The 22,302-nt window shown below is 39.6% G+C and overlaps 1 protein-coding gene across 1 annotated transcript in view; it reads left to right on the plus strand.

The window, feature by feature from the left end:
• Positions 1-22,302, plus strand: part of LOC148343964 (uncharacterized) — a 289,147-nt gene that overhangs the window by 261,191 nt on the left and 5,654 nt on the right. The window contains exons 7-8 of the mRNA XM_088303939.1: positions 3,316-3,353; positions 9,548-9,795. Of these exons, the coding sequence (XP_088160065.1) occupies positions 3,316-3,353; positions 9,548-9,795 (286 nt within the window). The remainder of the gene's footprint in view (positions 1-3,315; positions 3,354-9,547; positions 9,796-22,302) is intronic.

The raw sequence follows: 22,302 nt of genomic DNA on the forward strand, positions 1-22,302 counted from the left end.
ATTAATAGATAATAACTATAGAAAATGAAATTAAAACAACGTGAAATGTGGTGTCTTGTCAGATGGAATTTTTCTTTGGCTCTATGGTGACTTATTGAATGAACAGTCACAGTAAGCACAGGAGCACAAAAAAAAAAAAACGTTCCAGATCCTTGACATCAATTCACTGGATGACGCTCACTCATGTGAGGGATTGCTGCAAAGGTTAATGCGGCAACATCTGAAATATGGCTGACAAATGTGATGTCGACAGAAATTCATTCTATGGAAACATCAACACGGGGCACGTCCGAGTAGTCAACAAAAGCATTCGCATGGATTGCTTCGTGAGGGTACAGGTGAATGACTTTGGTACAACTGTACGAAAACCGAGCACTGGGATGCAATTGGGTAAAAGCAAATCGTCAACAACCGAAGCTTGTCATAACTGTATTGTTTGAAAACTTCCTGCGGTGCGTTAGTGTTTAACTGGCTTTAAAATCAACATTTTCCGACAGCTTGCAAAATGAGCATGAGTAAAAGTCCATACAGTTACCAAAGTCTTAGCAGCCAAAGTTAAAAAATTCACATTCACGTTCCAAAATGCCAGCATTCGCTGTGACATTTTAAATATGATACGTTCATCGGAATAAAATACCCTCAAGTTCTACCTCCCTTGTCAGCGATTCCATTTGCCATATTGAAGAAACAAAACCAAAAAAAAAAAAAGCCAGACAACAGAATTGGTTTCTATCCTCTTCCATATTTTACAAGTTGGAGCGTCATAGCTTTCGAAAAGGGCTTGGAGGTCAAAACAAACAAATGTGCGTGGAGTTTTCAGGCTTTCGCAGAAGGTCTCGTTGCCTTTGATTCTCGAGCTATCAGAAACAAAGTAAAGTGGGAGCCAGAGAACAAGGAGAGAGCACGCTTGGAGAAGAGCGAGGGAAGGAGAATATGTTAAAGGAGTGTGAAGCCCTTGAGTTGAAACTGTGCCTGGCTGGGCCTACAGAGAGCATATGACAGTAACTTTGGTTTCTTTTATGGAGCTCACTGTTCTTTTGCCTTACATAACCCCTCCCATTGTGCCTTTTCAACCATTTGGGAAAAACCCTAAGTGTGCACTTAAAAAGTTAATGCTTTTATGTATTTGGAAGTAGGGGAAGAGAGGGGGCGCATCACAGACCACACATAAAGGAGCTAGCTCTGACGACTTTTCTGGATATCGACAATTATGCTGTTCTTTGAGTGAGCTTTAACACCATTCAGCAGAGCTTTGGGAGAGCTACAGAGACACGCCGAGAAACTTTAGCATCGGAGGAGTAAAAGCAAGCAGTGCAAACTTATTTTGTACCCCTCCCCCGTTTCAAGCTCCCCTTAAAGTGCCTCTTGATCCCCCCGCCCCCCTTTGCCCCCTCCTCCTCCTCCTCCTCCTCGGCGAGGTTAAAGCACACCTTCCCTCTAAAGGGCTCCGGGGTCACGCATCTGCATGTGAAATGTGAACCCGCTGACATTCCAGGGCAGCCCTAAACCCTGCAGTCCTTTTGTTCGCTGGTGTGCCACTGTCAGGCCTAACAAACCAAGCCAAGGCCTCTGGGACTTGATCGAGAACCGCAAGGTGAAGGATGGCTGTGTTGTTGATACGCACGCTCAACTGTCACCAGTGAAAATGTCGAAAAGCTGAAATGAAACTGTGACAATTGTCAGGTGTCCTTGGCGGACACATCCCAAATAAGGTTGCTGTTGGTCATTTTGGATATGCGATGAAACTTGCTGACGGTTCTCAGCCACATCACAGTGGGCATATGCGATCTTTTAAAGCAGGCATTGCACAGAGGTGCTATGGCAGCACTCGGGGTCCTTTCAGCTGGTGAATGACGTTCAGAGGCACAAAGGGCAGCTATTCAGCAGGCAGTGATGGACTTCACGCTCGCTTTTATGTCCTCAGTGGTTGGCAGGGAGAGAGAAAGTTTTTTTTTAGGGCGGGGGGATACATGAATCAGAAAACCATCAGAATTTCCTTTGAGAGGAAACAACAAGCGTTAATTAAATTGATCAATGTCACTCCAGACATTATAGGGAATGGTTGTAGGACAATTTTCAACCATTGTAAGTATAAAAAAGTGAGTCATTTTGGCTGATCATTTACACAACAATGATCCCAAGCACAACACGCACATTTCAAAATGGGACTCATACTTAACATTTTCAAACTGGCCTTGTAACTGTTAAAGAAAAAAGTCATGCCGCTCATGTTGAGGGTCACATTCAAAACTGACCTTGGATGATATGTTCAATACAGCTTTTTAAAAAAAATAATAATAATAACAACTGTGGATTTATCGTGAGTATGCCTGTTTTTTTGGCTAGGAAACCAGTCCAGGGTGTACCCTGCCTACTGCCTGTAGAGCGCTGGGGTAGACTTCAGCATTCTTGCGACCCTTGTGAGGAAAAGCGGCTTAGATAATAGATGAATGGATTCGATTCGGTCCAATATTGAGCATTAGCCATTTTTCCGATTCAAATCGGTTTTCTTACACTCGAGGTGCAACTGATCCCCATTGACTTACATTTGAAGTATAATAGGAGCAAGGAAATCCAACAAAGTTTTTTTTCAAATTGTTCCTAGAAATCTTTCAGATTTATATAAATCACATTGCAAATTCCTACTAAATTCCTATTGTCGTCGAAGTTAACGCAACGTTTTTCTTGTTTTGCCACAAGGTCTTTCCATGTTGTCAGATTTCCTTCCATGCTCAGCAGACGTTGGCAAAAAATCGGAGCGCAAAGTCCTTTTCACGTTACATTTTTACCTGACACTCCCTTCACACATTCCTTCCCCCCGCAGAGGTGTGTTCTTTTAAGGTTACTACATTAGCGCTGTCCATCCGTCCAGTCTGCTTTTCCAAACACATCCATCCCAGTCCTAGTTAAAACACTGGGGGATCTCCTTCCCTCCTGCACCCCCCCCCCTGCCTACACCAAAGTCCTTTATGATGTCCATAAAATGGAAGAGTGCAGCTTTACTTGAACTAATAATATTGGAGCTTACAGGGCCGTGATTGATGGTCTTTAAAGTCGGCGTGATCGCTCTCATCTTTCTTCAGATTTTTATCACAGACTTGTTTGCAGTCATGTGCAATCACAAGCACCGGGAGAGGTAACAAGTGCTTGATGTATGATGCTTGAGCCCCTTTTGTCAGATGTGGATTTCCCTTCCCTCTCTCCACTTTTCCCCCATTTTAGCCTGATCCTTGTATGTGTCACTTCTCTTAAATTGTTATACCCTTTTAGTTGACTGTGTTGTTGTTGTTTTCCTTCTCTTCCTTTTTTTTTCAGATGGCAAGAATGTCTTCACTTTCAGGATGGGCCAAGAGGTAAGACAAACTCTTTCCACTTTTGGCCCTTCCGGTACTGAGTCAGATTCCTGTTTTCTTTTCATATCATTAAAGGGTAAGTCAACTCAAAAGCATTCTTTACAAGTATATGTTCTATACCGCCCCTCTAGTCGAAACACGGTAGTCTGATGAATATTCCATTTGCAGAATATGTGTGAAGCAGTAAAATACACACTTTTTTAGCCATCTCAGGGGCCGGCCATTTTGTCACTTCTCTTGACTGAAAATGACATCGTGATTGGTTGTTACCTGAGCCTTGAGCAACTATGATGTCATTTTCAGTCGACAGAAGTGACAAAATGGCCGCCCCTTCATATGGTTAAAAACTTGTGGATTTTACTGCTTGATTCATATTCCACAAAGGCAATTTTAATAAGAAGGTCATGTTTAGATGTGTGAAGGCTCATAGAACATTTTATCCATCCATCCATTATCCAAGTCGGGGGTGATGGAGCCTATCCCAGCTGTCTTCGGGCAGTACACCCTGAACTGGTGGCCAGCCAATCGCAGGGCATATAAAGGCAAACAATCACACCTAGGGACAATTTAGAGTGTTCAAATAATCTACCATGCATGTTATTGGAATGTGGGAGGAAACCAGAAAAAAAACACGCAGGCACGGGGAGAACATGCAAACTCGTCGTCCGCCGTACCACAGAACATTTTATTGCAAACAATTTTGCAATATAAAAAGAGTTGACTTCTCCTTTAAAGTTGTCTACTACTCTCTCACATAAATAACCTCAGATGTCTTCCATTTCTTTGGGAGTTGAAGATCTATTTTTCCAGAATCAAGATTAAAAGGTTTTGCGGGGAATCTGTGTGCGATCCCTCCCTCCGAGTATTTAATATCCCTCATGGTGCGCCAAGAAAGCACATCTTTTTAAATTCTATAAATCACCTTTATGGGATCTGTTATTTGTCCATTTTAACTCTTCTTCTTCACATGGACTGAGCAGCAAATTCTCCTTGTGGAATTCACTGCAGTTTATATCTGTGCATGGCCCTTTTCCATGCAAATAGCCAGAAGTATACTCGTGTGTGTGTGTGTGTGGGTGTGTGTGTGTGTGTGTGTGTGTGTGTGTGTGTGCGTTAGCTCTGTGCTGTCTTCTCCTCTGTTAGATATAAAGGATCCCACCTGTCACAGAGGATTGTTCTGGCCTTTCATTTTCGACGTTTTCTAAAGAGCCGCATCATTACACAGACCTCAGACAGAGCCCAGACAGTGTAAAACGCCGGCCCACCTCAATCCCTGCGCTCCCCTACTCTCGATTCATTTTCCTTCTGTTTATCCGTGGGGTCGTTTTGAACCAACCGCCAAAAGAGATTTATTTTACAATACGACCGTGAGGGAGATGCCTTGCCTGGGTGGTAAAAGAAACATTTAGGCAAAGGTTGAAAAGTGTTGTCGTTACTTATTATGAGCTTTTGAAATGGCCGCCGTTTGTTGTCGAGCTTGACTCTTGATTCTTAATAGTCGCTCGAGTAGCTTTATAACTCCCAGTTAGTTTCAGTCGTCAGCCCCGTGTCTCTTCTCATCTACTTACCTTAAATCCCCATTTCCTCCCTCTCTTCCTCTCCACATGCTCCTTTGCCCCCCTTCCTAACCACCTTTCTCTTCATCTCTCCCATCCTCCCAACCTCCTCTGTCTCAGAGCTCTCCTGATGATTGATTGTTTCTCTGCGCATTCTGACAGGATGTAGCACACGGCGAGCCCCAGGGGCCCCCGAGCAGACTGCGCCACCTGATTAAGACTCTCCCTGTAATCAGCTGCACAGTGCCACACTGAAAACCACTCCAGTCAACATTTGGAAAAAATGTGAAAGATAACACTTTGTTTGGAGCTGACGTGGAACTTAGATGAGTGGACCATCTTGAATTTTTTTTTTTTTCCCTTTCTGAGCTGAAGCCTCCCTCTCTCTGGGGCTCGAAGGCCGTCTTGTATCAGTAGTGGTAGAATAAGGTAGAAAAGCAAAAGGTCATAAACTTAATAAAGTTCTCCACTCCCTTACCCACATACACTGAGGCAGCTCTAACTCTATTATAGCTGGTAATAGTGTTACAGATAGCAATGTCATTGTTTCCCCACTATTGAGACTAGAAGACGGTCAGCCGGCGCTGTATCGCATGATTGAGGTGAGAAAGAATTTGAATGATGTCAGGAGCCACAGCCAGAATAAATATAGTAGCAGTGTCACGGCAAATAGGTGAAGGGAAGAATCTGTTAAACTCTCATGTTCCACGAGTCAGATTACCATTTAAAAAAACACAAAACAAAAATAACATGCATGGCAATTATCGCTGTCGTCACGAGTTATTGAATTAACAGGAAAGCCGGTGTGTGACACTTGCCATAAACCTAATACAAATACATCCGTGGTTTAGAGTTATGCTCCGAATGTCAGCTGTGTGACAAGCGGGTCGGCTGTCTGCTCAAAGTTATGTCACAGAGTTCAGCCTGTCTGAGACCTGAATAGACAAAGCATCCAATGGACTTGGCTTGCTCCAGCTTTAAATAATTAGAACAACAAGGAGAAGAAAACTCCGCTGGTAGCACAGATATTAGAATTCTCACGAAATGAGATGTTAGTGAGGGTTACAGAGAAGGACATCAGAAAAGAGTTTAATTCACTTCTTGGGTAAAAGAGAAAATAAAGTGATGTTATTTGTCTTCTTGTCAGTGATGAGTGGGACCACGAACACATTTGCTATATGCGCGTGTGCAAATGTCTTAAATAGATAAACGCACGAGACACTTCATTAGGTACACTAGCACTGATCAAATATATTGGAAGAGCTCTTTCAAAGGTTTCGGCTTTTGCAAAGATATTTCTTCTCGTCATTTGTTTCCAGTTTTTTGTCAGACTGAACTTTTGAACATTGCTAGTCTAAGCAGTTTACCCATTTGCGCTAAAGTCATTTTTAACTTCTTATTATAGTTTAATAAAAGATACAAATGTGCTTGCAGAAAAATCATTTTTTGAGTCTTTCAAAAAATTTTGAAAATTAAAAGAGTACGAAAGTGTGGAACTGCTAATCAACATTTTTGATTGGCACGAACGTTTAAACGTATTTGCAAGTACATTTGCAAAGAACTTGCAAATACATTTGACCGTACCTACAGGCTGAATCCTAAGGGGGAAAAAAAGCACAATTCAATACTATATATATATATAATATATATATAATACAATACATTCAAATTAATTAAAATTTGACATATTTATATTTCATACAAAATGCTATATTTACTCCCCATTGTCAATTCCAGTGTGCAAGTGAAGGTCAATGTGTTGTACAACTGTACTCTTTTCTACTGAGAAGTGTTTCTCATCTTTTTGGCTATGTGAGAGAGGGAAATTCTGTTCTGAGTTCCAACTACTGCAAACTTGATCCAGTGAATTTCTACACCAGTGCAAACAATAATAAGTATTTTTGTTAAATGAAGACGGATTTCTCAACATCAAGCAATAGTGAGCATTATTACATTTGTAAGGAAAATTGTTTGCTGGATTTCAAATGGAATAAGACAAGGTAGTCTTTATTGTGACTGCACTGTCCAACATTACTGTTAAATACAACACAATTCATCAACTCCTGATCTTGCGCCAAATGACTAGTAACAAGTCCAAATCTTTTGGAATTGTTTAAAAAAAAAGCATTACTATATTAAAGATGCTTGGCCCAAAAAATAGGAAAGCGTTGAAAGGAATTCACAATGTACGTTTGTGTTTCCGAAGCATCGGAAAGCTCACGCGTGAGTGCTTTTGTAAGTTTATGCACGCTCACGCCCTTGGATGTGCGTGTACATTGTCACACCATCTTAGCCTGTGGGTGTATTCAGTATTTTTCGCGGCCCTCATTTATATCTGTCAGTGTTTTCCCGTCGCTTTCCTGCTGATGCCATCAGTACACACGTCATGACTGATGACAGTCGTTGCCACAGTCTGATGTTCTGTTGCCTAATGTCTTTATTGTTTATTAATTAACTGCAGGACATATATGCTGAGAGACACCTATTGATTCCGCTGTTGCATTAATTGATTTGGTGCTTCACTAATCATATTGTTTCTGCAACATCATTACTGGGGCGCTGCTTTGCGGTGGTAATAAAGCGCTTGCGCTTGTTGCTGTTTGGAGATCTTGGAATTGCAATTCGCTCCGAAATTGAATTTCAATGTTCAGAGATGCGGTCACCAATTTGAAATGTTAAATAAATTGATGGCTATAACGCCGGTTAATACATCACAGCGTATCATTGCAATCTCCAAATGCTGTGCGATTCTGCTCCCTGGGGCAGTGAGCAGAATAAGGCAATCTGATTGGACAGTAATTGACGTTTTTTTGCGTTTACATCCGTAGTCGCAACATTGACACTTTTGTTGAAAAATGACAATTTTTCCACTCAGAATCCTGTTGCTTTTTGTGAGTGATAAGCAGCAAAATTATAAGAAGAGCTTTATTTTTGACAATTGCATAAGAGTGTTTTTGCAAACCAATTGTGATAATATGAGAAATAACTAAGAAAAAAAACAACCTAAATCACCACACTAAAGACTTTTGCTACTCTTCAAGCAGACGTGGGTCAAGTAGCCCAAAAACTGTGGAGAAAAAGTCTCTAGTAGGTGAGTAGTCATTCACATAATTACTTGAGTAAGTCCATTGAGTAAATTAATGAACATTATATAATCAAAAATATAGCATAAAAAATAGCAATGTTCAAATTCAAATATTGCCCAACATCGTCACTTAACACAACAAAAAATGCAGAAAATAACATCAAATGAGGCAAATTCATCCAAAATTATTGGTCTTAAATGAAGTTTGGAGGCAGCAAAATTGGATCACCAGGCAGAGATTATTAATTAGAAATAATTTGATTATATTGAACCTGAGCAGGTGGATTCACCCAAATTTATCAGAGATGCTGAAATCTGTTTCATTACTCGGAAACAATTTGAGTTTTGTCAATTTACAGCTTTATCTGTAGTGCTCTGCAAACATTACAGATTGCTTGGGTAATTTACACAAACGTGAAGGCACCATTAATGCTGAAATGAGGATTCACTCTTTGAATACTCACCAATGCATGGTAACGATACCCCAGGTACTTTTGAAACCAATTTCAATATCAATTAACACAATGACAAAAAAATTGTCAACAAAGAAATTTCTTTGTGACGCAGCTGTTGATTTGCCGATTTGTTTTCCAGGAAAACTGCAGATCAGATTTTTTATTTTTTTTATTTTTTTGCTTTATAGTTTTTCTCCTGGTATCGTCAGCTTCCACGAGTACCGATACCTTCAAATGAGGTTGGTATCAGCCTAATACGATACCTTATCCATACTCGCCCATCTCTAACTCTGATGTTAAGTGTGATTTAGTAAAACATAAATGTAGGTTGTTACTTCCTGCGTCGGCCTTCAATCAGCAATCTGAAAAAGAATTTCAAACAAACTTGCCAGTTTTGACACTTTACATACTATTGTATCGAAGAGCCAATGCCAACATTCCTTGTCGAGCAGGCATGGGCAAACTACGGCCTGGGGGCCGTATATGGCCCGTTAAATGTTTTAATCCAGCCCGCTGACCTTGAAAACATTTAAATGAATAAACCTTGTTAATGTTTTATTTTCTAAATATTGTGGTGCTGGAGAAGGATGGTGCGAGTAATGCTTTTGTTCACTTTCACTTCAAATTAAATGTATTTTTTTTCTCCGATGAGGTGAGGTTACCAAAACACTCCATCCATTTGCTCCTGGTACGGTCCCTTTGTCAAATTTTAGAACCCATTGTGGCCCACCAATCAAAAAGTTTGCCCACCCCTGTTGCAGAGGAATTGTTAAAAGTGCACCCAAGGCCAAGCAAGAAAACAAAATATCTTTCCAATCGGTTATTTTTGTACAATTATGTTAACACCCACGCAAGAAACAACTCGATGGAGGTAACAATGTGAGTTTTTGAACAAATGTCCAAAAATGGCACAAACTTTGTCAGTGGAGGGACAAATTGTCGAAAACAATGTCCGCTGACATCAAACAATAAAACAGTATTGTAGCATGATTGAAACAGATTCCCATGCTTTGTGTATCTGGCTGCCAGAGGTTCCCAAGTGAGTCTGACTGGGGGTTATAGTGTAACCAAAGCGTCTGTCTTCTGCTCACCACCCAGATCCGCCGGTTCAGCTCGACTGGGCCCAGTTGTCTTGCTTTCACACCGACGACTGTCTGGGAAAGGTCTGTCTGGGATCAAGTACATTAAAGTCATCCGCTCGACTCCCACCGAGCCTCGACGCAGATGGCTCCAGATGCAGCTGGCGCAGCACCTGACAGCGACCCGTTCACTCACACGCGCGCACAGCAGGATCATACCGGCAAGCATAAAAACGCAAATACACAAAATGACAACTTGGACTTCAGGTATGGACAGCACAGCGCTGCTCACTTTCATAAACGTATGTAAACACTGATGAGCCCACATATCCTGACATTCATCCACATCCGCACCGCTCCCAGCAGGAGCATATGCTGCAGTGCATCTGCAAATCCTCACTGTGGCACACATTTCCAAACAAGCAGCACACAGATTACAACATGGCACGCTCACATGTCAAGCAACACATATTGCGCTCACTTGCAAACATATGCCAAGGCATATGGCAAGCCGTTTGAGCATTTATTCCATATCCTTGATATCACACATTTGTGTATTTCACTAGTGCGGTCTTTTCCAGCACTAGTTATACATTAAGCTACACTAGTGATGCCCTCTGTCGTACTAGTTGCACAGAAACTCTGACAAGTGACTCATTTTCAGCAACATGTAACTAGTAAAATGTGGATTATTCCAACATGTTAACTAGTGACATATGATTTCCTACACTAGTTCACTAGTGAGAGCGAAAATACACACTAGTTAACTAGTAACGGCAAAAATACTTACTAGTTCACTTGTGAAAGCCCTTTAAGCCTTGATATTTAACTAGTAACTTTCAAAAATGTTACTTGTCAACTAGTGATACTCCAAATTTCCACTAGTTGCACTAGTGAGAAATTTTGACTGAACTAGTTCAACTAGTGAGGTCCAAAATGTTTACTAGTTGAACGAGTGGATGCCAAACTGCTCACTAGTCAACTAGTTACACAAAAAACTAATGAGAAGGTGGGGCAGATGTGTGCATCCAGGATTCCTATTGGCTCTACAGTTAAATGCACTAATCAGAATTCAGCTTTTGTCATTGTCCCACCCACTTTATTAGTGCATGTTTTACAGTAGTTGACAAGTGGTCCTGGGGAACTGAAGCTAGTTTACTAGCAGCTGCCTCTTGTGGGGTACATGTTGACTAGTGAATGCATAAAGCCAAACTACTTAAATACTTGCAATCTATTTTGGCCTTACAAGTTAACTAGAGAGGCTCAAAATATTAACTAGTGAACAAGTACATGCTGAGATATCCACTAGTTACACTAGTTGTGCTCATTTTGACCTCTCTTGTTAACTAGTAAACCACATGTATTCTAACTAGTAAAGTATTTGGGTTCAAAGTGAGTCACTAGCAAACTAGTGGCAATTATTTTCACATCACTAGTTCACAAGTGGATGACATTTGTCTCACTTGTCAGGCTCAATTCTGAACTTGTACAGACTTTGACTGAGCATGTTTGACAAAATTGCGCACCAGGTGACATGTGCGCACAACAAGTAAACTAGTGAAATCATCAAATTTGAGTAGTTGATTTGTTTCCCAATTACAACACTATACAAGTTCACAAGTTGTGCCCACATATCAACTAGTAAGCAATTTTGGTTAACTAGTATGATATAAATGCCTGCTAGTATGCAAAAAACATTAGCTAGTACTCCAAAAATCCCCACATGTTAGATATTTGTTGTGCGAGTTGTGCACAGTGCCTCACTCATGATGCATAACATTTAACAAGTAAAAATAAAAGGCCAACATGTAGGAGAAAATTCAAACATGTTCAGTCAAATCTTGCACAAGTTCTTTTCTGTGTCTGACAAGTGAGACAAAATTCCTTCTACTTGTTATCTAGTCAAATAAACATCAGTGTCACTCGTTAACTAGTGACTCATTGTGGACTCAACTAGTTCACTAGAATGAAAACATGTGTTTCACAAGTTAACAAGTGGGGTAAAAATTAGACCAACTAGTGTAACTAGTGGCTATCTTTGTATTTACTTGTAAACTAGTTCACATTTTGAACCTCACTAGTCAGCTAGTAAGGTTGGCAAGATCTCAACCAGTGTGACTAGTGGACATTTTATGCCTTACTAGTGAACTATTGAGCAATTTGAGAATCTGACAAGTCAGCGAGTAAGGCCAGGAAAAGGCTTAACTAGTGTCACTAGTGGACATTTGGACATTACTAGATGACATGTAAAATGAAATATGTGACCATTGTTGTCTCTAAAATCACTCATACACCAACATGTTCACTAGTGAACTGCATTCAAATGAAGCAGGCGGGACAAGTACTTTGATTGGTCAATATCTTGATGAGATCTCTTGACGCTTTAACCCTTAAGAGCCCAGCCCGTAATGCCAGTTATGAAAAGAATGATTGTATAAAAACATTTCATACTTATGATTAATCTTACTCTCTCTCCCTCTCCATATACAGGCTGGTGTAAAAATAGGTATGTAATTATATAAAAGAGAAAACATGTACAATACTTTCTGTGTAGTAAATATTAAGTTATTTAATATTACATCACATCAAATCCATTCACCATATACTATATCCTAATATTTCAGCGATGTGATACTAGATAGATAGATAGATGAATGGAATAGAATAGAATAGAATAGAATAGACCAGTACGTGTGTGTGCGTGAGTCGACATCGCGTAGGCAGCATTGAGTCGACATCTCTGTTATTTGGCGGGGCATCTGCGAACATGAGCATGACTTCTACGGAAACTAACACAGAAAGTGGTTTCAACGATGTTATTAATCGCGTCTGGAACGCCCTTGATGTAGCAAGAAGGGAACTGGCAGTGCAGATGGACGACAACTTATTGCGAGCGACAAGGAATAATTTTCGGAGAAGACGAGCTCGCACGACGACAGGTAAGCTAACTTTTAGACATAGCTAATTGGCTATAGTAATTAGTTATTGTAAACCTTTCAATCCGCGTTATTATGATTAAAATATGAAATGCGAGTTTTTATGATCGGCCTATGAATTAGCACGGTGTGCGTATGAGTGAGAAAGAAAAAGGGAAAGTTGTTTGTCTGCCCAACTGTCCGAAGCATTAGCTTTAGAATACACAATTTGCTGAAGGGACTACTGATAGTTGTATGTCAATAAAATATTCTGTTTATGCAGAAACACAAGCACGTGCCACTGGGACAAATGGAGTCTGGAGAGTAAGGCTCTTTCTGTTGCCAAATCCTGACCTACTTGCCCTTCCACCTCATTCAGAATGCTGTAAATTGACCAGAATTGGTTTAGGTAATGTCCACACTACATATTTTCAAAGATTTATTCATATTGTAATGTTTTTGTTGTTGGCTTTGTTTTAATTTACATGGAAAATCAATGTGTTATTGTTATTGATTCGGGGTCGCTGATGGTGTAGTGGTCCCGTAATCACATATATATATATATATATATATTATATATATTTAATATATATATATTATATATATATTATATATATATATTATATATATACATTATATATATATATATATATTATATATATATTATATATATATATATTATATATACATATTATATATATATATATATATATATATATTTTATTTTTTTTATATAACCAGGACTGATGTAAAATTGTTTCATTTTATTGTTATTATTTTCCAGGGATTCCAAGTCATGATCTGCAAAGGGCAGACTCCCCGAAATGTTATGCTGTAATTTCATGGACTCTCCCAGAATTTAATAACTTCATCTGCCAAAGCTACCCATCAGTTAGCCTAAATGTTATTGTTTTTCATCTGGCAAGAGCTGATAAGTCAAGGCTTCTGACTAAAATTCAGGCAAATACCTTAAAGGACCTCAAGAAAGCAGTTGGCAGAAGCAGATTATATATTCTTCCCCAGACTCACATTACACTGCCATTAGAGGTTTGTCTTTGTCTTTGTATTGATCAATTGATTCTTTTGGGATATTACCATCGCGACAGACTAATAAGACCCGTTGTCTTGTCAATTTAGATCACTGAATCTGAAAGTACTCCTGCTGGATCAAAGACATCCCAGCCAACTGAACATAACAGCATTTCACAGTCTTTTCCTTCTTCATCATCCACAACACTGATGGCTTCTCCCTCTGCAACACCGACAGCCACCGGACCTGAGGTCTCACCCAATACTCCATCTCAATTCCCTGCATCATCAGATATCATATCTCTGGCATCACCTGCAGTCCCTCAGGTTATGCTCACTGCTCCTGCAGTAGCAGCGCACTTGTCATTTGTCACATCTGACAGCAATTCTGATGCAAGTTCTCAGTCTTTGCCCCTCAATGCCATGGCTTTGTCTTCATAGATGGAAATTGATGGAAGCTCACCAAGGACCGGCTTGAACGCTTTACCTGTAAGTAATTGTAAACTATAATGTATTTCATATGTAATTGATAATTCAGACTGAAGACAATTGTGATAAGAAATGTTAATAATTGGAGTTTAGAAGTTGCCCTTTCAGTGCACCCTCAATAAAAGACAGCTGGATATAAGAAGGTCTAAACTCTTGCAAACAGGAGTCAAGTTTAGAGTCAAGTTTGGATTCTGCACAGTGGGTGAATGCCGGGACCCCAGAGGTAAATCTCTACATGATCATGATAAATAATCCGTAATTTTGCCATTATAGTTTGAACACATTATCATGCATTATTTGTACTTTTCAAGGTCTTTTACAGAGGAACATGTTTGGAACCAATGAACAGGTATTTTGTAGGACTGCAAACATGAATCATGTGTGACACTGAATTCTATTCAATGACTATTTTGTCCTCAACACTTGTGCTGTGCCGTGTATATTGACAGATAGCTTAATGTCACTCTCTTATGAAAAATACAGAAAACAAATGACTGGTCAATATTACTATATACACATGCTAATTTGAATAAACAAGAAATTAAGAAGCTACACATGCATGAATTAAATCACAATACAGCTGTAGATAAATCAAAATGCATCACCTGTATTATGCAAATGGTTTTGGATTCCAGGATTCCTGTGCGTAATTATGACCTGCGTAATCTGATTCTTAGGACTCCTGTTAATGACTTTTTCATTAATGATTCTGGGGAAGATGGGGAAGATGAGGGCCTCATTGCAGTTCCTTTTGAAAATGACAATCCTCCATCAGTAAGTTATAACTTTTTTTAAACAGAACTATGGTAAAAAAAAATTTTCATGGGTTGTTTCTGACTGTGCATTGTTAAATACTCCTAAGTGGAAGGAATGATTTTGCAACTTTCTCCCATTAATTTCTAATGTATTGTTCTTATAATATATATTAGGAAGAAGTGGATCTTGCCACTATTTTGAAGACTTTTCACGAGGATCACATTTCAGGCAATCTGGTATCCACCATTTGTATCAGAAGGCGTAAGCTTCTGGAGAGTGCCATTAAAGCATTCTCCAGAGTGACTTTCTGTTGGACCCATTCACCACACATTGAGTTTGTAGGAGAAGATGCAGATGATATGGGGGGACCACAGCGGGAGTTTTTCAGGTATGAATGCCACTCGTCATTATACATGTATTCTGGTGAACTGCTCAGTATTATATATTGTCGGATATCTTGCCTCATAGTTCTGAGATGTAGGGTAAAATTCTGGTTCTGGCCTTCCTTGTTTGCATGTTCTCTCCATGTCTGCATGGGTTTTCACCTGGTATTCTACCACATTACAAATACATGCAGGGTAGGTCAACTGACCGAAATTGTCTGTCGGTCCGATGGCGAGTGTGAATGGTTGTTCCTCTCTGTGTGCCCTACGATTGGCTGGCGACTGGTTCAAGGTGTATCCCATCTACCACGATTCTGAAGATGAATGAATTTTTTAAACTCTTTCTTTTTTATTTTTGTCATAGACTGCTGATGTTAGAGGTTCAGACCTCTCTTGGAATTTTCGAGGGAAAGGCTGGTCAGGTCTTTCTAACTTATGACCAAACTGCTCTAGACCAGCAAAAATATTTCAGAGGTGGCAACCTAATTGCTTGGTCAGTTGCTCATGGTGGTCCATGCATCAGGGCCCTGGATCCTTGCCTCTTCCAGTTGATGTGCGGGCAAGACCCACCACTGGACCAGTTCAACTGGCATTTGCTGCCGGACCCAGAAGTGCAAAGCAAAGTCAAGAGGGTACTTAAATATTATCATATGAACATGTACACTACCCCCCCACCATTTCACGCATCAATTATTGCAGCTTAAGTTTTTTGTGGATTTTTTTCAAAATATTCATTTAAAAAAGAACAGAAAAATTACAGCCATATAAGCTGCCATAATGCAGAAAGACAATTTTTTCAAAGAGATGAGTTGAATGGGAGGGTTCGGACATACCCACAGGCAATCACATAAAGGCGTGTGATTGGTTCCCGGTGCGAGAACGACTAACGAAATCATGATAGGATTTATCCCGTGAACTTACTGGCTCCGATGACTCAGTATCTTCTCTTGTTGTATCCTGCCAGTCTTGTCCACCCGACAAGCACGGCTCCCTCAGGACGGCAAGTGTGACAAAACATCGGCAAATAAAGCTTTAAAGAGTTTGGTAAAGTACATTTCAAAACAGCTTACCTTAACTAGAATCCTGAGTTGCATTTTATTCAAAGGTCCTTGTTGATGTTATTGTGAGAAGCAAAAAATGAGCCATGATTTCCAACGACAGTGCACTTCGTCGCCAAAAGTATTCATGGCTTAACTTTTGCTTACTACAGTAACATCAACAAGGACCTTACAACGTGGGATACTAGTTAAGTAAGGTAAGCCAAATTTAGGATAAAAATTAAAACTTTAACATAGTTATAACCGAATGTTCTGTTGTAATTGTCCGGCAGCACAACGTTGACTTGTAGATCACCTGTTTCATCCTGCAGGTTTGGTATTTCCATTTTTCATTTTTAAAGTTACATTTGTTGTCAAACAAGTATTTAGAAAGTTGGGAACCATATTGAGGCGGTCGCCACGCATACTAGAGTTATAAAACTCCCCAAAATTAAAAATAATTATAAAAGAAAGGTAACCTATACCTAGTCGTTTCTCACTTATTGCGGTGGTTCTGGTCAAGATTGATGGCAAAAAAAAAAAAAACAAGGGATTACTGCACAGGAATTGGTAAAGAATCAAACTGGTACCAGATGATATGTTCATTTCTATGAAATATTACTTTTTTGTAAAGGTCAATCTGAGACCAAGCTGCATTGTTCCCACTCATGTTTCTCTCTAAGATTCAAGAGTGTCAGACCACTGAGGACCTGACAACACTCCAACATGAGATGGGGGACTGGATTGCTGAGTGCGGCATCCCAGGAATATTTAGTGCCAAAGTAGAAGATGTAACAAAAATCTATGCATATGTGGTAAAGCATTACATCTTTCTCAGGTAAAATAAGAATTTTACTTCTAACTGCTACGAAACAGTGTCACTATCAAACGGGAATTTACAAAGTGTTGTAACTATGGAGTAGATATCAATCTAACCCAGCCCTTTGTAACTTGTATTTTGACATGTTAAAAAAATTTAACTATACAAAATGTAAACATGTTTCATGGTTGACAATATATACTCATTTATACTGCATGTTTTCTTTCTGTTGCATTATAGAACAGCCAAGATGATACACCAGTTCACAGAGGGAATGAACGCATTCGGAAAGTTGTGGGACCTTGTCAAGCAAAACTGGATTGCCTTCTTGCCCTTGTTCACAAACATGCACGAACCTATGTCAAAGGCAGCCTTCAAAGACATCCTCACCTATAATTATAGCAGCAGAGGAACCAACCATCGGCAGGCGGAGGAGGACACCATCTACAGCTGGGAAATGGTTCTGAATATGATCGAAGGTATTTTAATTAAGCATTTCTAGCACAATTTATGAAACTGAACTCCATACACAAACAAAGTGGCACACTAAAATGTACACTACTTTGATTGACCGGAAAGTGTTATTGTTGTATGTTTTACATTTGAGAACAATGTAAATACCAGAACAAGGGGCAGTTAGAAATTGTAATGGTATTGTTATTTTTGTGTTTTTGTGTATTTATGTTCACGTACCCTAAATTTGCTACACAAGGCCAAGCTGAAATACAGTATATAAAGTCCAGAATTGATGTTTCACTTTAAAAACAATTGCAGATTTTACTTTCAATTTCCTTCTTTTTTTCACGGCAGACAAAATGACAGAAATGTCCTTTGAAGACCTTCTCATCTTCATAACTGGAGCTGATGAGGTTCCTGTCCTGGGCTTTCGCGACAAACTGGCCATTGATTTTTATGAACAGGCTGAGGGCATACGTCGTCTTCCTTACGCATCAACATGCATGATGTGCCTGTACCTCCCAAGAGGTATTACTGAGGAGAACGACCTACATGACATGCTCTGCCAGTCAATAGGAGACTCATTGGGGTTTGGGAAGGTGTAGCCATTGTGGATTAATTTGTTGAGCGTTGAATGTTTTCAATCGCTCTAGCACACACCAGATATTTCTCCTTTAAGTCTGTTGTTCCATGTATTAAGTTTTGAACCTCTTGGTGTTGCTCAGGGCTCAGGTTGTTAACTGGTTGTGACACAGTCACTCTTCGTTCAAGGTCTTCACTGTTGGCTTGCAACTGGTTGAGATGTATGCCATGTCTTGCCAAGCCAGTTTCCAAATTTTCTTGATTATAAGGGTCTTCTCCAAATACATTGTTGAGAGCTGTTGATTGCTGATGGATGTTTGAAAGCATGCCTTCCATCCAAATTTGTGTTGGCGTCCGATTGTTTGCAGTTCTCAACCTGTGGTTGTTCCAGCCATGTCTGAATATATCCAGTCTTTTCTGAATTTCTGGCTTGTACACAATTTGTAGTGCCATTTTGTGAACGTTGTCATCCGGGTTCAATATTTGTTCATCTTCAAAAGAATAGAAAAGCATGTAAAAGTAGTGCACAACCTGATGGAAAACGTCTCTCCAAAGTCGTTCGATACGTTGGTTGTGCACAGATTGGCCTGTTATGTGACTTGCATGTTCTTGTCCTTGGAGAAGATTCATTAGAAGAGCAACCAGAGTGTTTTCCCCACCGTGGTCTGATCTTACTCTGGAGGGTAACCCATATAGACAAGTAGCGTGGACAAAATATTTCAGCACTGTCAAAGCTGTGTTGTCTGTGCTGCAGTTTATGTATGTTACTAGCCTGGAATTTCCATCAATACCAGCATGTGTCACAAACCCCCACCTGTAAAACAAAAATAAAAACAATAGTGGTTACCTTACAAGAAAATCAGTATAGCATTATATTTGCATTAAAGTTTTATCACATTTATTTGTATGAAATTATTCCCTAGAAAAACACTCCACCAGACCTCCACCAAGGCTATCTCCCAATGATGAATGAACAGAACAGGTTCAAGAACATGCAAGTCACATAACAGGCAAATCTGTGCACAACCAACGTATCGAACGACTTTGGAGAGACGTTTTCCATCAGGTTGTGCACTACTTTTACATGCTTTTCTATTCTTTTGAAGATGAACAAATATTGAACCCGGATGACAACGTTCACAAAATGGCACTACAAATTGTGCACAAGCCAGAAATTCAGAAAAGACTGGATATATTCAGACATGGCTGGAACAACCACAGGTTGAGAACTGCAAACAATCGGACGCCAACACAAATTTGGATGGAAGGCATGCTTTCAAACATTCATCAGCAATCAACAGCTCTCAACAATGTATTTGGAGAAGACCCTTATAATCAATAAAATTTGGAAACTGGCTTGGCAAGATATGGCATACATCTCAACCAGTTGCAAGCCAACAGTGAAGACCTTGAACGAAGAGTGACTGTGTCACAACCAGTCAACAACCTGAGCAATAGTAAGATGTTGAAAACTCAATAAATGTAACTACAGACTTAAGGAAAAAATATCTATTGTGTGCTAGAGAGGGAGGAGTTGTTTTGGCTGATGTTAGGGCCTACTGGCTGAGATTATATTGCTGCGCATTTAAGTGCGCAAGTCGGGAGTTTGTGAAATGTACCTATACAAAGAGAAATTACGAAATAAAATTTAATCTGCACCGTCCGGACAATACTATCTGCTTTCTAATGCTCCAACAAATACAAACAAATACAAGAGATTATCCTTCATTACCGAATGAGACGCATGTGACCATCTATGTGCCATAAACTATTAGGAAATGGCACATAATATGTTCTTCTAGCCACAGTCTGGCTCCATCTCTGGGCTGCAGCAGCTGGGTCAACATGGTTGAGGATTTCTCGAACTCTTTTTCTTTGTACTACAATGCCAGCAGCACGAAGGTATGCCCTCATCATCTGAAAGAGGTTCATATTTCAACACAATTAAAAAAGTGAAATTTCACACTGGATATAAAGATATCATATACATAAAGCGACTATGTTGCAGAATGCTTACTTCCGAGCCTGATCTTGGAAATTGGTTGTGCAATATTCTGACATGCTCCTCGAGGTCAAGATCATGAATGGGAGTAAATCTATTTCTGGCTGAAATCTGAAAAGGCTTCATTTTTTTATGGAGATATGAAGAGGAACAGCCCAACATCCCTGCTATGGCTCTCACTGTAAAGCCTTGAGTGAGGAGTAGTTCAATTTGATCCCTTGTAATATCAAGGGCTGGTCTCCCGCGTCTACCTAAAATATGGAATTAAAAGGATTAAGAAATCTAAGCAAATTAATGAGTGTGATCTTTTATATGCTTATACACATATATATATATATTTGCAGCAGTTTTATATATCTGACCAACAATTATCTTGCAAACCACAAGAAGCTACTTTCTCTAACCATTTTTATGACATAGGTATGAGTTGTTAACAAGAGTTTTAATACATATATATATTTCAAAGTGGATAGCCATTGTGTTACTGAACAGTCTAAATCTATTGAGCTCATATAAAGACAGGAAAACTGTATATTAACCACTTAAGGAACAACAGGGCGTCTGTGAAACCCATGGGTAGTTAGAAGAAACAGACACAAAAAAATACAATAAGAATTATAGCCACTTTACCTGGATGCAAATGAGTTGCCGCAGAGAAACAAACATGTGCTTCAATAGGAGCGGGTCCCGTAGCGATGACAGATCTGAGATCTGACAGAGCTTGAATCAAATTTTGAGTTGCCTCGGTGCTAATGTGCTGACGAACTCTTCTTAAATTAGCAATGGAAATGTTTATCGCGCGTATTTCACTTCCACCGGCAGATCCTTGACGATAAACTCTCTCTATTGCCCTGCACCTTCGCCTGATACGTCTCAGTACGCTATCGGCCATGTTTATGTTGAAAAATTAGTTCGGCAGAGAAATTCCAAAATCATGAGCCGTGACTGGTGGATTATATTATTTTCAAATGGGCAGCCAATAGGAAACCATTGTATTCTTTCCGACTGATCCCCATGAGCTAAAAAATGCCCACTAGTTCACTAGTAAGCTAATTTTTGTGTCTTACTAGTGAACATGTAAGATAAAAATGCCCACTAGTTCACTAGTAAGCTCATTTTTGTATCTTACTAGTGAACATGTAAGATAAAAATGCCCACTAGTTCACTAGTAAGCTCATTTTTGTATCTTACTAGTGAACATGTAAGATAAAAATGCCCACTAGTTCACTAGTAAGCTCATTTTTGTATCTTACTAGTGAACATGTAAGATAAAAATGCCCACTAGTTCACTAGTAAGCTCATTTTTGTGTCTTACTAGTGAACATGTAAGATAAAAATGCCCACTAGTTCACTAGTAAGCTCATTTTTGTATCTTACTAGTGAACATGTAAGATAAAAATGCCCACTAGTTCACTAGTAAGCTCATTTTTGTATCTTACTAGTGAACATGTAAGATAAAAATGCCCACTAGTTCACTAGTAAGCTCATTTTTGTATCTTACTAGTGAACATGTAAGATAAAAATGCCCACTAGTTCACTAGTAAGCTCATTTTTGTGTCTTACTAGTGAACATGTAAGATAAAAATGCCCACTAGTTCACTAGTAAGCTCATTTTTGTATCTTACTAGTGAACATGTAAGATAAAAATGCCCACTAGTTCACTAGTAAGCTCATTTTTGTATCTTACTAGTGAACATGTAAGATAAAAATGCCCACTAGTTCACTAGTAAGCTCATTTTTGTGTCTTACTAGTGAACATGTAAGCCCATAAATGCTGTGGGGCACTAGTGTGAAATGCATGCTCAAGGCCATAGAATAAATACTCAAATGGCGTGCCTCGGCAAGCCTTTTCAATATTTATTCAACGGACGCCTTGTCACGATCCTACATTACCCAGGATTCATCCGACATGACGTTTGTTTTTCGGACAGCCAATCACGATACATGATGTGCCAACCAGCGACTTAAGCCGAAGAGAAAACCTTCAGAGGTATTGCAATGTTTTTTGTAAATATTACTCTTAATGTGATACCAAATTTGATTTTACGATTATTTTAGGCGACAAAGTAGTGGTGTAAACGTCAAATGTGTGGTCAATTTATCAAGATAAGCCCTGCTTAAAAACTTGTTTCAACGATTTCGGAGATGTCGGTGTCCGGTTTTGATGGCGGATGGCGGCAGTTCAACGCTCACAGTTGCCGCCGTGAGCAGCTTCATGCCGGCAGGACTTTCTGAAATCTGCCGCTGCTAGTTTTATAGCGATTGAACCGCAAAAGATGAAGTTTTCCGCGCATTTGACGCTCAC

Source organism: Idiotropiscis lumnitzeri, chromosome 1 (assembly GCF_059441095.1).
Source record: "Idiotropiscis lumnitzeri isolate Australia: NSW breed Sydney's pygmy pipehorse chromosome 1, RoL_Ilum_1.0, whole genome shotgun sequence".
Taxonomy (NCBI): domain Eukaryota; kingdom Metazoa; phylum Chordata; class Actinopteri; order Syngnathiformes; family Syngnathidae; genus Idiotropiscis; species Idiotropiscis lumnitzeri.